This window comes from Aotus nancymaae, unplaced genomic scaffold (genome assembly GCF_030222135.1).
Source record: "Aotus nancymaae isolate 86718 unplaced genomic scaffold, 86718_ANA_hifiasm-v0.15.2.pri h1tg000016l, whole genome shotgun sequence".
Taxonomy (NCBI): Eukaryota; Metazoa; Chordata; class Mammalia; order Primates; family Aotidae; genus Aotus; species Aotus nancymaae.
Window position 1 is genome coordinate 13,213,742 of NW_026988428.1, and position 17,959 is coordinate 13,231,700.

The following is a 17,959-nucleotide window of genomic DNA, read 5'->3' on the forward strand; positions in this document are numbered from 1 at the left end:
AAGTCAGTGATTTGAAGGAAATGTGTGAATTTCTTAAGAAAGAAAAAGCAGAAGTTGAGCGGAAACTTGGCTATGTTAGAGGGGTATGTGAGAATTTACCATACATTTGTTTTGGTTTCAGCAGTGATAAGCCAGAAATGAAAAGTTTATATATATCATAATAGTAGTGATATGCTTTTATTAGTGTCCTGTAGCTTCAGTTTTTATTCTGCATCTGTAATATCAAACACTAAGTATTCCTGTGTGTCTCAAGTCATGTATTTTTCATCTGTTATACCTTGTGTACTTTCATCTCTATTTTTATTGAATATGCCTCCACAGCTTGAAAACGTTTAACTTCCAGGAATCTTTTTGTTCATTGAGGTAACTGGTAACTGATCCTTGAGCCAGTGCTGACATTTTGTAACCATTTGTTATGATATCTTCAAGCCTTCTTAGTATAATGTTTTATAAATACATCGTTCCTCCCCGACTTTTGTATTCTTGTACTTTTCTCCCTATGTTATTTTTTATTCACCTTATATAATGAATAAATGTTGTTTATGAGCTCAAGGCCAAAGACTTAAACTCCTGTTGATTTCATGTTGCTGAGTGTCATAAATGGAAGCAATCATAATGCAGTCATTCTGATAGTAATATTAAGTATATGATGGATTCAGTGAAAATATTATGTGTTATTAGAAAAATATTCAGAACAAACCATGTTCCATGGCTGACGCTGTAATCCCAGCATTTTGGGAGGCTGAGGCGGGTAGATTCCTGGAAGTCAGGAATTTGAGACCAGCCCGGCCAACATGGTGAAACTCCGTCTCTACTAAAAATATGAAAATTAACTGGGCATGGTGGCTCATGCCTATACCAGCTACTCAGGAGGCTGAGACAGGAGAACTGCTTGAACCTGGCAGGTGGAAGTTACAGTGAGCCATGGTCGTGCAACTGTACTCCAACCTGGGTGACAGAGCGAGACCCCATTTAAAAAAAAAAAAAAAAGAAAAAATATTCAGAACAAATATCTTGCTGACAGCAACATTTGATTCATCAATGGAAATATGTGTTAATTTGACCTTTGCCATATAAGTTAATTATGAAAATATATACTAAAATGATGTAAACGTTTATGTTACAGGATTATTCTTATTTATGGATGATTACTAAACTGCAAAAAAATTAAGCAAACCATTTAACTGTTAAAAATTATTTTTAGTTTAAATAAGCAGTTAAACTTATTAAGTAGTGATTCATCTCTGTTGATACATTTATGCAAGGTTTTTTATTTCAGATATCTCTTCTATTTATATTGGACAGAAACTGAATTTCTAAGCAATAGCAATTCTTAGAGAAAATTGCCTCTATTATGTTGCAATTAAAATTTAATTATTCATGAGCTCTTTAAAGACACAATTTATCTTGTATGGTTTTATTTCGTGTAATGAAAACACCGATATACTGGAGAGAACATTAGCTAAATAGATTATTTAGATTTATTTATTTTGATCAGACATCAAAGCTAGAGACGATTTAAGCTGTTACTTATTAGATGCATGATTTTAGGAATGTCAAATTTCCTTAGTCTTGGTTTCCTTTATTTAAAATGGAAATTATAATTTATATCTTATAGAATTGTTTCAAGGACGAATTGAATTAACACGATTTGACTTCAAATATTAGGATGTATTAATACTGAGTATAATGTACCTGTCGTATTGTTGGTACTTTGTATTATACGCTCTAAAACATTTGATTAAAGATTTAACATATTCTTTTGTAGTCTGGTAGAAGTGGAAAGACAATCCCCGAACTGGAAAAAACCATTGGTTTAATGAAAAAAGTAGTTGAAAAAGTCCAGAGAGAAAATGAACAGTTGAAAAAAGCATCAGGAATATTAACTAGTGAAAAAATGGCTAATATTAAGCAGGAAAATGAAAAATTGAAGGTAATTATTTTTGTGTGATCATTTTTAGGGGAATATTTTACTGTTTTGTTACTATTTAGGAAAATTTCAAATATGCTTATTACTATATAAAATGGCATTAATGAATACAGTACATATTTTATACATATAAAAAAACTTTTGAGAGGCATGGCTAAGGTTTATAGAGTAGGTCAACCTGATCTTCCTTGTTACTTCAAGACCAATACTTTTCTCTCTGACAGCACAGATTAACTACCTGTGTCTATTTTTAGAAATACAGATGCCCAAGCTCCCATCCCTGAATTGATTTAATTATTTTAGGGTGAGTCCTAACACAGGTATGTTTATTGTTATTATTTTAAGTCATCAGTTTATATCTAATGTGCAGCCAATGTTGGGAACTTCTAATATTCAAGTGAAGACTTTAATTCTAATCTTATAAAATATAGTCTCCAAAACGACTTTGAATTAAGATTTACGAGTTTATAATATTATCTTTATAATATTATTATTTTGATAATGTATAGTTTTTGTGTTTTTGTTTTTTTACTAGACTGAATTAGAAAAACTTAAAGCTCATTTTGGGCATCAGTTGAGCATGCACTATGAATCCAAGACCAAAGGCACAGAAAAAGTTATTGCTGAAAATGAAAGGCTTCGTAAAGAACTTAAAAAAGTATGACTTTTATGAATGATTATCATTATCGATTTTTATTTCACTTAATATGTCTTGGAAAACTGAAAGTATATCCTTGATGAGAGTGTCTATTCAAGGTAGATATTAAGAGATTGAGGAATTGTGTTTTTATACATGCTGTCATCACATTCAACCATGAAAAACATTGATACTAAAAGTTAGTAAGTTTAGAGGCACTATAATGTAGACATTAGCCTAGATTTAATTTCTAGCTCTATTATTTGTTAGCCATGGGAGCTAGGGCCAACTGATTGGCCTCTCTGTTCTGATCCCCTCTCTGTTCCTCAGTTTCCTCTGTAAAATTTCCATCTGTAAAATTAGGAATAATAAGTATATCTATCTCACAGAGCTGTGTGGAATTTCAGTTAATGTTTGTGCATGTGACTTAGGCCAATAGATAGTAAGGAGTATATGAAACTGTCCTGTTAAACGGTAAGGTTTATTTTGCTTATTCAGCAAAATATATTCCTTAACTCCAAATATTGTTATTTATATGGAAGATCTAGTGAATAAGTAAAAATTAGTATTTTCCTTAACTCCAAAATATATTCCTTAACTCCAAATATCTGTTACTTATATGGAAGATCTAGTGAATAAGTTAAAATTAATATTTTAAAACTAGTTAGAATATTATCTGAATATATTATGAGGTCCAATGATACTGTGCTTGGAATGTGGTTTAATAATAGAAATAATCTACACTTTGGGAGGCTGAGGCAGGTGGATCACGAGGTCAGGAGTTCAACACCAGCCTAACCAACGTGGTGAAACCCTGTCTCTACTAAAAACACAAAAATTAGCCAGGCGTGGTGGCACATGCCTGTAATCCCAGCTACTCAGGAGGCTGAGGCAGAAGAATCGCTTTAACCCAGGAGGGAGAGGTTGCAGTGAGCCGAGATCACACGACTGCACTCCAGCCTGGGCGACAAAGTGAGACTCCATCTCAAATAATAATAATCTATGTTACTTAACACATACTTTATGCTTATAGCTAGGTCTCTTAAGCATTAGGAAGTCAAAACAAAGAATCATTTACATGTGTAAAGGTATAAACTATCCCATTTTTTCTAAAAATATTACAGAGGAACAAAATGTCAAATTTAAAGTAATCACTAGTAACTAAATATATTTCTCTGACCTCATTTTCATGATCTGTTGTTCTAGTTATTGGCCAGATTGCTTCTTTAGAGGAGGGGAAATGTTGAATTTATTGAAATTTTAATCAGCATTTAGATCCCCAGGTTATTTTTTATTTTTCAATTTGTGATGATAATTTTGAATACACTGAATCTGTGAGAACAATAGTATGTTTTCTCATAATATACTAATTAGCATGTAATGATAGGAAACTGATGCTGCAGAGAAATTACGGATAGCAAAGAATAATTTAGAGATATTAAATGAGAAGATGACAGTTCAATTAGAAGAGATTGGTAAGAGACTGCAGTTTGCAGAAAGCAGAGGTCCACAGCTTGAAGGTGCTGACAGTAAGAGCTGGAAATCCATTGTTGTTACAAGGTAGGAACAAAGTTTTAAACTCGTACAAAGTTTAATCATTTCGAATTTTGGCATTATTGTTTTGAAAGACAACACTATTCTGAATAACCTGGTTTCTTCCTGATGAATAGTTTGGTTGTTGTTTTAACATAATACTTTTTCTGTGGTAGTATTGGCAGAGTCTTTTTCTTCCTTAAAATGTTTAACTTATTTAACCTTGTTTGGGTGGCAGGGCATGGAACAGAGTAGAGCTGGGGCTGGGTGAAGGTGTTGGAGCTGTGTGTGCATCATGAAGCTGTTATCAGCCATGAGCCTGGGCTGAGGCTGCTTAGCTTCTCCTGGGTGCTATTTTTCTCCAAAACTGCAGCTGCAGCTTCTTGATTGTATAATTTGCTTTCCTAAGTATGAGCCAGGAATAATTGAGCTGTCTTGTCATAATGTGTGGCATACTGGATCTAGGCTGTGCTGCAGTGCTTTTGCAGTTGTATCCTGGGCAACCTTCTCTTCAGATAGCCCCAAAAGATGAATTCAGCAGCAGCTTTGATGCCTTTCTAGTTTCTGCTTTCTGGTACTTGATTTTCTCCCACCCTGAATACATGGGATTCCCACCTGTGAAACTAATTTTTGTGGCTGTGAAAGAGGTGGTGGGAGTTTGAGTAAACATTCATGTGTCTGTTGCCACTATCATCATGTGTGGTTCTTCATGACTGTGATGAGGAGGTAAAAGGTTCTTCTCATTTCCAATTTTAAGCAGCTGCTTCAAGGAGTCTGGAAGTCATTCACCAGTGGGATCCTGCCCGTGTTTTTTCCCATTCAAGTCATCCTGTATGAAGTAGTATCCTTTACCATCTAGCACATCTGCCACCCCCATTTCAAAAGGCATACTCATCTTTATCTCAACATTCTGATAGAGTTCCTTATGTCCATGCACCTCCAATATCCTCTTTGATGTCTTTGAGGCTTTATCTTCCCCATCTGCTATTTGGAATAGTCCTGATGGAAGGCAAGATAGCGACCAACCTCACTGCAACTAGGATGGGAGTCTTAGCACTGTGAGGCTATAGCAAGTCCCACCGAGGGCCTGCTCCACTGCACTTGCTCTGTCAACTAACCCTGAGGAGAAAAAAGAAAGATTAAGTAGGCACATTAAAGGACAGCCCAGATGGCCATGAAGTCCTGGAGGAGTCCTTGGTTCCTGTCCTAATACTAAAGCTAGAGTAGTCAGAATCCACGCTTCTCCACATCAGCTCTCACTTTTCCCATCTACACACTGGGAAAAATTATTTCGTCAGAAGGCCAGTGTCAGCGTTAGATGATATAACAAGTATGATAGTTTGGAGTGGGGGACGGGGTCTCTTCTACTGTCTTCTCGGACCCTAGCAGTGGCTCTCAGCCAGCAGCCCTAAATGCTGATTTCTTGGTCGTTCCTTAGTTTTCTTCTATAATCATGTATGGACTTAGAACAAATTTTGAGTTACTCTGAAATCTATTTATGCAAAAGGTATTTATTTAGTACCTCCTACTGCCAGACTCTTCTTTATGTTGGATATTATTTCTAAAAAGCCCACCTTGCCTAGGTTTTCTCAAAGAACCAGGTAGCTTCACTGGTTTAGAAAGATTTAATTCTTACTATGATCTTAAGTAAATTATATTCTTTCTGTGGGCTCAAGTTTTTTCTAAGAGGATTCTATGGGGCTACAGAAGAAATTGTTAGTGCAAAAAGAGTTTATAAGGTTTATAAATGGTTAGTAGAGGGTGATATTTCACCATAATTGAAGATGACTTTGCATTTTAGATCGTATATGTGCTTTTAGTCTGAGAACTGTACAGGTCACTGAGCATAAGCCTCAGTAAACCATTTCCAGAAGACATAAGTCTAAGGAGAACTCTCTTGACAGAGAGAAGGCTCGTTTTGATCCTTGACTTCCAGGTTCCCTAAATCCATTAAAAAAATAAATAAATAAATAAATTTACTAAAGTTTACATCTGGGAGGATTATACACCCTTCTCAAGAAAGCAGTTTAGAGAGATCTTTTTGGGACCCATGACACAGGTCTTGCTCATGCTGATATCCTTAGAGTTGCTTTATTATTTATTCCACAAACTTATTAATACATATTCTGTGTCAGGCCTTTTGATGACTGCTGGGACAAACCAGGGTGATGTGGGGGCTGTTTTAGATAGGGTGACCAGAGAAGGCCTCTCTACTTGGGTGACTTTTGAACAGATAATTAGATGAAGTGAAGGAGTAAGCTTCTGATATTTCACCATTTACTTGTGGTAGATCTGTGATAGTATCTGTCAGGTTAAAAACATTCCAAGTTTCTAAGATCTAACAAAAGCTGTTTGAATGTATTTAGACAATCATAATTTTCCTTTCTTGTATTATCCTAGCAGATTTTGTTGCCAAAGCTATACTGGCCATTTTAACTTAGAAGGCATTCTTTCTGTTCATTTTCTGGAAAAGTTTGAATATTGTAAACATTTTTCTTTAGGTATGATGAACCTGTAAAACTGTTTGGCTCAATTACAAAACTTTTTTCTGGAGTATTTTTTGAACTATTGTCTCTTTAATAATTGCAAATCTATTCAGATTTTTACAAGCTTTATCCCTCTCCCATCATACACTATTTCTCTCACCCATGCTTTTGCACAATTGTATCTAGAGTTTTTCTACCTAGATACCTGTGCGTGTCTGTGAGAAAAGCGTTTGATTTGCCATCTTTATATTTCTAAGAATATCTAGTAATATAGAATTTTATATTCTAATGAATTTTACTTTGCATTTTCTTATTTTGTGATTGAAAAACGGTATTAATTTTAAACTGGTCAAATCAGGCTCCATCCTTGTTTATAATCTTGGACAATACCTAAATCCTTTATTTTGATTAGGCCATCTGTTAATTAAGGATACCTTATCTCTTGCCACCACCTTTTCATACTAAATATATAACAAACTTTGACTAGAAAAAAAAGAGTAAGACATTCTTATTTTTAGTACAGTAATTTTAACTGACTTTTAAATCAGTGACACCGAGGTCATTCTTCTGTAACTGCTTCCTGCTGAAAAGGGGTGTCGAGGGTCTTCTGGGTCCCTCCTCCCTGCTTGCTGTCTAAAGGCCTTTCCAGAAGCTGTTTTATTCTCTCCTGATTAGGTTCAGTCTCATACTTTTAGAGTTAATGAAGTCTATCTGCAACTCTCCCACCACCACAAGATATGGGGGGTTTAACACAGCTCTGAATCTAAAGAGCTTTTATTTCTTATAAACTTCTAATGAGTAAGAATTAGGGCCTGATTCTCTATTATATTTTCCTTCCCAGACTTTTATTGGATTTAGGGCCATAGGTATTTTTCAGTTTCTTTTTATTCAGCTCTTAACATTGGCCATACTATTTTTGGTCGTGGTCCTACTAATCCCCCTTCTCCCCAGACAATAGAGTTGTTGATCTCAGTATGTATAAATTCTAAGTAATTGTAGTTCTTTATCTGCCATCTGAATTCCATGTTACTATAAGAGGACTGACCAGTGCAATCAATGCTAAGTATCCCCTTTGGGGACCAATAATCAGTAATTCCATAGGACTTGCTGTGCAGCACCTCAGCCTCTATCACAAGACAAACTTCCCAGATTAATGTTCTTAACTTAGGGGACCATTCTTTATTTGTATTCAGGTTTTGATGGCCAAAACATTGTTACTTTATTTCCTACATTATTACAGAAAATACTAAGGCCAGAGATCATTAAAGGAAGGAAAGAATATATGCCCAATGTGTGAAACTCTCTTTTACTTCTATCCCAACTCCAGAAATACACACTTTAATCGTGATAACAGTCATCATAATTACCATATCAGGCTGTCCTGCTTTCTTCAGGTTTTCCTCCACTATTTGTGAAAGCTTTTTAATTTGACCCCAAGTTGGTGGCGATGTTTGGTGTGTCCTCCTTGTGGGAACAGTAGTCCACCTCGATGTTAATCTTGCCATCTCTGTGACTGAGGGGTCCTCTGCAAGCCTCTTTTTTGGTATCTGGCTCATAGTACAGCTTTAAATATCTGGATGGGACCCACGCTGGTTGTTGATTTGTACCTGAAGAAATGCAAGCAAATCCTCTCCCACAGGTTATTACATTACCTCTTTCATCTCGCCACAAAGTATTTGATTCTAACCTCCGGGGGTTTACATCCCCTGAGTTGGGAGGATAATTGACCAGCTGAGAAGTCGGACAATTCTGAACAATCTTTTTAGCTTCTTTCCAAGTTAAGTCATTTTGTTTTCCGCAGCTCTACTGCATTTAAGTGTGTCAGTGTGTGGAAATGTTGAGCATCAGATAGAACTGTAGCAACTAACAGACTTGACTGCAGAAACTGAGAAGGCAACAAACAAGTTTGGGTTAACTTTAAAGTATCCCAGTCTATTGTAATCAGCTGGTAAGAAGTAGTCACGTTCTTCAATAATTCTAGCACAAACGGAGACTCAGGCCCATACTGGCTGATGGCCTGTTTAAACTCCTTCAGTAATTTGAAGGGAAGGGGTTCAAAAGGAACCCGTACTCGCCCCTGCTGATCTTGAGGATGTACAACAACTGGAAACTGCTGTGGCTCCAAATAGCCCTCTTTTCTCACTTGTTGAACTCCTTGAAGGAACCAGTTACCGTAATTCTAGGAGTACAAACGCCAACAGAAGCAGAGGTAGAAATATTAGGAGGATCTGGCCATCCCTTGACAGGATACCGGAGCGGGGGGTGTGGGTGCTGATGGGCACACCCTTTCCTCATATTGACTCTTCATCTTTTTGCTCTATAGATTCTTCACATACTTCATCACACTCCTTCCCCTCTCTTGAATCCTTTTTCTCATTGTCTGTCTGAAACAGCTCCAAGGCAAAACACACCAAAGCCCAAACAGACCACACCAGATAAGCCTCGCATTTGCTTGATCTTTGTCCCTTGTTACCCCAATATGACCGAGCTCCCCCAGCTCACCCTGAGAGACGTTTTTTCAAAAGTTCTCGGGCTAATTCTGAGCTCCCCAACTAACCCTGGGGAATCTTTTTCAAAAGTTTTTGGTCTACTTCCAGATTCTCCCTAACTCACCTGCGAGTCTCCCTAACTCACCCCAGGCTCCTTCTGAGCTCCCCAACTTACTCCGGGGATTTTTTTCCCAGTAGTATTCAGGCTACTTCCAGGCTCCCCCTAACTCCTGTGGGGGATTCTTTTCAAATATTCTCGGGATACCTTCAGCTTAGCCTCTTTCTCCGTTGTTCAAGCAACCCTTTGTCCCGGGTTCGAGTCCCCACACTTGGGCACCACTTACCGAATACCAGCTTGGTTGAGAGACCCCACACCCAGGCAGTGCTGAAGGTATTGAGAGGCAGACACCCAGACAGAACGGCAAAGTGGATCTATCTGGAGGACCAACAGCCTACAGAGCTGAGAGCCTCAGGGCCTGACAGCATTCCAGGCTGAAGGCCCTGAGCAGATTCTCATCTACTTATTTATTCTCTTTACAGGTGATTCTTAGTAATAAACAGGTGGGCTATATTAACTTATAATTCACAAATATACCAAGTAGGCAGCTATTACCTGCCTACCACTAATTATAAACTAAAAGGTATTCTCCACAAGGAGCCATAGGGGCAGGGTAAACTTAATGTTTCTCAACATATACTTTTTTTCTTCATACTTTTAGAATGTATGAAACCAAGTTGAAAGAATTGGAAACTGATATTGCCAAAAAAAATCAAAGCATTACTGACCTTAAACAGCTTGTAAGAGAAGCAACAGAGAGAGAACAAAAGGTTAAGAAATACACTGAAGACCTTGAACAACAGGTAAGTAATATAATTTTTCTTTACATGATAAAATAATGCATAATATCACAAGCTGTTCCTTGCATTGTCTTATAAAGATAAAAATGGACTCGATTAAGAAGACCCATCCAACTGTAGGGCACCCCATTCACCCATTTGCTTAAGCCAGAAATGTTGGATCGTCAATGACTTCTTTCTTTTTTTTCTCCACATCTTTTTTTCATTCATTAATTATGTCAGCTATATTTCCAAACTTTATCCCAAATCTAACTCCTTCTGGGCATCTTGAGACATCACTTACCAATCTTGTTCAAGTTACTGTTTTATACCTGAACAACTGCAGTAATTTCCAAGCTGGTGTCTCAGCTTCCACTTTCATTGTTTCACCCTCTTCCTATTTCTGGTCTGTCTCTACAAAGTTGCCAGATAACCCTTTTAAAACATAAAGCACATCACAGTAGTCCTGTTCTCAGAATCTTCTAGTGGTTCTCCATCACCCTAAAATAAAACTTAGAAGTTCTTTTCCTATCCTAAAACAACATATGAGGTCTGGCACCCAGTTTTCTTCCCAATCTTATCTTCTACCACTTCTCCCTTCATTTCATTCACATTGTTTTAATCACATTAACCTTCTTTCAGTACTTTAAACAATACAAACTCATTTAAGCTTCAAGTCCTTACACTTGCTTCCTTGTTTAGAATACTGTTCACCCAAATATTCTCATCGCTTACTCCCAGACTTCATGTGTCTGCTGAAATAGAGGCTCCTCAGAGAGACCTTCCCTAACCCTAACCCTAGCCCTATGCTACTTTCCATCACTCTTTATCCTCTTACCCTGGATTATATTTTCTTGATAGCTCTTCCTACCATCTGGCACTGTTATTACATCATATCACATTACATACACATTCTTTGTCTTTCCTCACTAAATGAAGACCATGCAAGATGGAACATTGCCTATTTTGTTCACTGCTGTAGCCTCTGTGCCTAGGATAATGCTGGTTACGCAGTAGTTACTCAATACTTGTTCAATGAATGGTGAATAGAATATAGAAAAGTGCCTATGTGTGCTTTTAAAAATCAGATTTTAATATGCTTTATTAAAAATGTGTATTTTTATAAAACCCCATATTTCCATGGCAAACTTTATCTTCTAACTTTTCATTGTCCCCATAGATTAAGATTCTTAAACATGTTCCTGAAGGTGCTGAGACAGAACAAGGCCTTAAACGGGAGCTGCAAGTTCTTAGGTACATCAGTGTTTATATGACTACTTTGTGTTTTTCTTTTTAAAAAATAAAAATTATTAGTTTTCATATACCCAGAATTACTACAACTAGAGAAAAGCATTTTTCAACTTGACTACCTAATAGGCTTATTATAAGGTACTTATTTCTTCCTTCTAATGCTAATCACTCTATCTTTTTTATAATACACACTAGAAAAAAGGATAAACCCAACCTTAATGTAAGTTTCCAGTTTGTAATTTAGTTTAAACTTTTCTAACAGCATAGAATGAATAAAACCTTAGCTTCCCAGAGGAAAATACTAATGAAAGAGAACAAGTAATTTTTTACTTCCAGGGGTCTCTGTAGCCTACTTTCATTAGCCTCCTCTTATAACAAAACTACTCTTGAAAATGACATCAGGTCAGATGTTAAGAAAAATGTGGAGGCTTTTGTATTCCAGGTTTTTTGTTTGAGAGTGGTGGCATTGTAGCATGGAGAGTAAATGTTTACTTTGATAAAGACTAGTATGTTCTGATTACTGTACATCACTAGTTCATAAGAAATGCCCATGTATTTTATGAAGCAATATCTGTTTTTTGTTTTTAACACATTATTATTGTGTTCTAGATTAGCTAATAGTCAGCTGGAGAAAGAGAAAGCAGAATTAATCCATCAAATAGAAGTTAACAAGGATCAAAGTGAACCTGAAAGCACCATCCCTGGTAATGTATTTTAAAAAACATGTTAACTACCCCCAAGTTTTTGAATTCAGGTTTGCCTTTTTTTTTTTTTTCCGCTCCAGTTTCTGTTCATTGTCTCCCTGTAAAATGAAATTACTGAAAAGAAGTTTTAGATCTTTTGTATCTCCATGCTATTAATATAAAAATATTCCCATTTATCTCTTTGTGTTGTTTATACTACAGAGTAGCAAGTGCCCAAGTGTTTTTCTCTTTGTTCTCCATCTGGGTGTTACAGATTTAATCACAATACAGTGCTAAGCATTGAATACCAAATATGTTGTTTCCAGTTCCTAAGTATAGGCTCTTTCAAGTCCTCTGAACATTTTTAAAAACTGCAAATAAGTAAACACTGCCTATATTTTTTTCCTTTTACAAAGTAAAAAATAAGTATCATTCTACCCCTTCCATTCCCATTCAAAAGTGATTACTAATCATTCCCCATGCCTACATATCACACACATTTTATATACATATATATATCACACATATGCATGCATGTATATATATGTTCATATGTGCCCACAATGTACAATAGATCCTCATTATTTGTGGATTATGTGTTTTCTAAATCACCAACTCACTAAAGTGTGTATGTAATCCCCAAATCAACACTCACAGCACTTTTGCAGTACCTAGAGAGCCTTGGAAAATTTGAATAATCCAACCTACATGTTCCCAGCAGAGGTCCAACAAGGCAATGTTTAGTATTCTCACTTCAGTTTTCATACAGAAATGAGCAGAGGATGGAGACAGTAGAGGGCAGCACAATATCATGCAAGAAGCCGTGGCTCTGGGGCCTGTTGGAAGGGATTTGAATCCCAATTCTGAGGCTTGTTAGTGTTTTAGCCTTAGAAGAGTCATGTAACACATCTGAACCTTGTTTTCTTATGTAAAATAAATAGAATTTACCAGGATGAGTTGTCTTTAGGATTTAAGATGATCATCTACGGGAGATATGTATGTATATTTATATATATTCATCTCTGTACATATTTCCCCTAGCAACAGTGGTTTGATATTCACTAATTGGGCTAACTTTATAGACCAAAACTGTGGATAAAGAATAGACTTTGTTTCTATATATGTATATATATTTTCTTGGCGAGTCACATAAAATTGAACTCATACTATACATATTTAAGTTTATCATGGACATCTTTTGATATCTGCTCATAAGTCTGTCTTACCCATTTAATCATTCTGTAGTGGATTACTACTGCATGTATAACACATTAAACCATTTATGTTTTGATGGATATTTAGTTTGCCTCCAAGTTTTTGCTTTTATAAAATATGATTAATCTCTTGACCTAATCATGCCATTGTTTGATAGTATGATAGAAATTCCAGGTTCTCTCCAAAGGAGTATACCAATTTATATCTGAACAATCTTTTGACTATTTCTTGTAGTTTTTTCAATGTGCTATGTAGTCCTATTAGTAATTTGTAATAAAGCCATCATGTGTGAGTTGTACTAGATACTATGTTAGGTGCGTTACAAGCATTCTATATTTACAGACGTATATGATAGGTATTACTGTCTCCATTTTATGTGATAAATAGATTTGAAGTGGTTAAGTAACCTCTCCCCAAGGTCAGCTAGGAAGTAGCAGAGGCATGATTAAAATCTAAATCTACAAAACTCCATAGCTCCTTGGTTTCCTAGCCCTTAAGCACTATGCTGTACTGCATCTTGGTAGCTAAAAGTACATACTAAATACTCTCAACATATGTCTCATAGCAGCCAGCTTGGTATATATAGACTAAACATAATATTAAAGCTGTCGACGTTAGGAAAATTTTATGATTTTCCTCCAATCCAAGTACTAACCAGACCCAACAGTGCTTAGCTTCTGAGATCAGAGATCAGGTGCATGTGCATTAAGGATCATATGGCCATAGATAGTTCTGTACTCTTTCTAAACCTCAGTTTCTTAAGGGAATTTCTGAGCCTTCAAATTCCTTTTCTCTGATGTGAAGTAGACAGATTACCTATCATTTTTCAAACATTAAGGCTTACAAATCAAACCAGAACTGTTTTTGGAAATTCTAAATCACTGTCTATGTAAGTAGTAAAACATTTAAGATACTTGTCCCAGGTCCAGCACAGTGGTACACACTCTAAACCCAGTAGTTTGGGAGGCTGAAGCAGGCAGATCACCTGAGGTCAGGAGTTCAAGAGCACCCTGGCCAACATGGTGAAACCACATCTCTACTAAAAATATAAAAATTAGCCAGGTATGGTGGTACTTGCCTATAATCCCAGGTACTCTGGAGGCCGAGGCAGGAGACTCACTTTAACCAGGGAGGCAGTGGTTGCAGTGAGTCAAGATGACACCACTGCACTCTAGCCTAGGTGACACAGCAAGACTCCATCTCAAAAAAAAAAAAAAAAAAGTTAGAGATATGTTAACTTGCAGGGTGAATCCAATAAATTAGAACTTTTGTGCTATATTTGTGGACTTTTGTTTTCCTACCAAAGTATTAGGGCTGTGTCCTACTCATCTTTGTATTATACAGCCTGCATGACATGTTTGCACATAGTAATTGTGCAATAAATGTGTAATAACCTACATGGACTAGCCAATGCTGTGTGGGATAGTGGGAGCATTTGGCCATGGTTATAGCCCCTTACCCAACTGTCTGCTTCTTCTGTTGTACTTTTAGTACCTAACAAATTTTCCTGGTTTTAGGATTTTTTTCATGTAAAATTTCTACCATGTAAAAAAAATAACCTGACCTTACACTTCTAATACCTAGCAGATACCTTTTTGTCTGCTATGAAATTGCAATACTTGATGGAGGGAGGTAGCAACAAGTATTTACATCCTTAAGTATTTCAGCCATAAAATCCAGTAGTTCCCAGTTTCTAGGTTTCATAAATCTCTGTTCTCTAGAACAAATCCATTACCTTGAACTCGTTCATAGTGAGAAAAAGCGGAGTCTAATTTGTATAACTTTTTTGACAGATGCTGATCAACTAAAGGAAAAAGTAAAAGATCTAGAGACACAACTCAAAATGTCAGATCTAGAAAAGCAGCATTTGAAGGTAATGTTTATTAGTATTGTTTTGTGAAAACAGCTGTTCAAAACTATTTTCATTACCATCTTTGAAGTACATATCCTAAAAATTTCATATAACATCTTATATTTGATTTTTATATTACAAAGTTCATTATGTTTATCTGACTATTCTTAACATATTTATTAAATAAGAGGTAACAAAAAATTCAGACTCAACAAGTAGGATTAAATAGTAAATTTATTTTTTAATTGTAACAAATATATGCCATTAGTATGTTCTTAAGTTTTGGGTCACATTGGCAACAGTGTCTATAGTTTCTTTTGAAATTCTTTTCAGGAATCTTAAGGATATAGTTCCCTTAAAAAATATTGGCTATGTTTTACCTCTTTTAAGACTGTAAACAGGACAAAAAGGCATGGATATGAGAATTAGCTAGTGATCACTGGCTATTCTAAATAGTCACTAAGGCTTGAATTCTTTCTTCACCAGAAGTCCCAAAGGTTTCCCTGATCATATTAATAACTTTATAAAAAGTTGATCATTATTTATTAAAAATTAGATATTTGTAAAGAAAATATAAATGAAGTCTAAACCAAAACTCTTAACCAGACTAACTTCAATATTATGAATCACAAAATCTTTTTGATTGATTGCTATATTCAGAGGATCTTATGTGCTTTTAGAGAAATATTACATCCCACTATAAAAGATGATAAATTTTAGTCAAAGACTAGAACACAACTTGCAGAATAGATAACTGGACTTGACAGTTAACAGCTTAGTTATTTACACTGTACAATGGAACAAACAGAAATCTTAATTATTCTGCCTTTATAGCTGTAGCTGACTACTCAAGAATACTTTGGCTTTCATATTGAAAGTTAATCTTAGTTCAAATATAAAATATGTATATTTCCTATATGCAACTTTTAAAGATAATGTTTCTGTTAGGAGGAAATAAGAAAGCTGAAAAAAGAACTGGAAAATTTTGATCCTTCATTTTTCGAAGAAATTGAAGATCTTAAGTATAATTACAAGGAAGAAGTAAAGAAGAATATTCTCCTAGAAGAGAAGGTAAAAAAACTTTCAGAACAATTGGGAGTTGAATTAACTAGCCCTGTTGCTGCTTCTGAAGAGTTTGAAGATGAAGAAAGTCCTGTTAATTTCCCCATTTACTAAAGGTCACCTATTTGTTTCATTTAACTATTTATTAACTTCATAAGTTAAAATCTACCTGGAAATAAGCAATTCTCTGAACTGTAGTATTTCCTTCTCACTACCTTGTACCTTTATACTTAGATTGGAATTCTTAATAAACAAAATTATATGAAATTTTCAACTTATTATAAAAGTATATATTTGAAGACTTAGAATAAATTAGCGCCATCAAATAGGCAATGAGCTCCGGTGAATTTCTCTACATTCATGTTTTGATTAAGTTTTTTTAAAGAGTATGAGGGTAAATTCAGCCATTTTAATATTTAAAATTGGAGTTTATATATACTTATTTATACATGTGTTAAGATTCTCAAATCGTAACTGTAATATATATAAATACAGGTGTAGACATACAGACATACAGGTTATGAGGCTGAGCCATATGTTTTGTTAAATATCTAGCAAAATCAAATTGAGCTTAAACTATTTAATTTTGAAAATTAGTGACATTAAATTGTTGGTTTAATTGTTGCCTTTAAATTACCACTCAGTTAATAGTGGAGAGAATCCAGCTCCAGCCTTTGTACAAGCTTAGGCGCTCACTGTTACTTACATTTTTATGGCAAGAGATTAAAATTAATTTGCTGGTTTTGAATAAAATTCTGAACAGGTATTTGAAACTGGAAAATTCATTTCTTCACAAATGGTAGAAGACATATTGATGTTTCATAATGAATAGGAACCTTGAAATCTTTTTAAACATGGTAGAATATCCAAGATTAGAATATAACTATAATAAACTAATTTTATCTGCATTTTATACATCAAATATTATATCTTTGAGTCTAGCAAATTTCTGATTATCGATTTTTGAAAAATGATTAAACAAACAATATCAAAGGCAGAGTCACATTTGTTCAGGTTCATGTTGATAATAACTGGTCTTGAATTCATGTAAGTATCTGGAATTGGCCCGCATAAGCCAAGATGATGGCGATGAACCTGGAAAGAGAAAAAAGGTATTAGCTTTAGCATACAGATACTATTTTCATTCACTTAGAAATATTTAAGTGCTTACTATCTGCCAGGCACTGTGTAAGGCTCTACTTTATCTTACCCTGTTTTTTTTTTCATATCTGTTCTTCTCTTGACATATTACATATTTGTTTATTGTCTATCTATCTTACCCATTAGAATGTGAGTTCATGAAGGCAGACACCTTGTTGACTGTGTATGTCCAGCACCTGGAAACATGCCAGGAACATAATCAGGGGCTTCATAAAAATTTTAAGAACCATAGAGTCTGTTGCTGACTACAGACTAGCTACCTGAAAAATGTGGGAAAGGAGGCAATCTAATTGAAGGGAATGTTACGTGATGGAGTTTTTTTGCTACTGCAAACATGGTTAGAGCAAACACAATGTCAGTGTGTTTGTGGGGGCAGAGATGAAGAGCAGTTCTGGGAAGTTAAGCAGGGGTCAGATCATGAATACTTAATGTAACTGAACAGATTTATGCAGGAAAGTAATATGCTCATTCATTTGTGAAGAATGGAGAAGACAGGACTAAAACTGAAAGATTCTGTTTTCGGAGGGTGACACTGATTTGACAGCTAAAGCATGAATCTTGGCTTGAATTAAAATTAACAGTTAACTGGTTGAGAGGAAGTACACAGATTAGAACTGTTAGGAACTGATAACTGGATGTATGAAGTAATGAAAAGAGGGGTTAAAATTAATATCCAAGTTTTTATTTACTTCAGTGAATTATGTGGAGTCAGAGAGTTACAACTAGGTCCAGTTTTGAATATTATGAATTTCTGGTACCTGTAAGAAGTCGAATAGACAAGTCCAGGAGACAGAAAGGGAACAAAGTAGAAGATAATTCATTC

General features: G+C 35.4%; 1 protein-coding gene, 1 long non-coding RNA gene and 1 pseudogene across 3 annotated transcripts; 1 reads left to right on the top strand and 2 right to left on the bottom strand.

Moving 5' to 3' along the window:
• Window positions 1-16,314, top strand: LOC135275366 (centrosomal protein of 290 kDa-like). Of its 2 annotated transcripts, XM_064376916.1 has the most exons (9): window positions 1-83; window positions 1,769-1,933; window positions 2,466-2,588; window positions 3,955-4,127; window positions 9,795-9,936; window positions 11,093-11,166; window positions 11,773-11,867; window positions 14,855-14,934; window positions 15,862-16,314. In XM_064376916.1, exons 1-9 carry the CDS (start codon window positions 21-23, stop codon window positions 16,087-16,089), a joined length of 1,143 nt encoding a protein of 380 aa, XP_064232986.1. In that variant the 5' UTR covers window positions 1-20; the 3' UTR covers window positions 16,090-16,314. The 2 variants fall into 2 exon arrangements, with proteins under 2 accessions (XP_064232986.1, XP_064232987.1); XM_064376917.1 differs by lacking the exon at window positions 1,769-1,933.
• LOC135275368 (uncharacterized) lies at window positions 9,809-11,394 on the bottom strand. The gene is made up of 2 exons (XR_010342960.1): window positions 10,597-11,394; window positions 9,809-10,347 (listed from the first exon to the last, which is right to left on the bottom strand). It is a non-coding gene; the product is annotated as an uncharacterized LOC135275368 (long non-coding RNA).
• Window positions 15,130-17,959, bottom strand: part of LOC135275367 (RNA ligase 1-like) — a 15,368-nt pseudogene continuing 12,538 nt past the window's right edge.

Coding starts and splice junctions, on each gene's coding strand:
- LOC135275366 (XM_064376916.1), top strand. CDS start 21: ATGTGTGAATTTCTTAAGAAAGAAAAAGCAGAAGTTGAGCGGAAACTT. Junction 9,937..11,092: donor CTGAAGACCTTGAACAACAG/GTAAGTAATATA, acceptor TTGTCCCCATAG/ATTAAGATTCTTAAACATGT. Junction 14,935..15,861: donor TAGAAAAGCAGCATTTGAAG/GTAATGTTTATT, acceptor TGTTTCTGTTAG/GAGGAAATAAGAAAGCTGAA.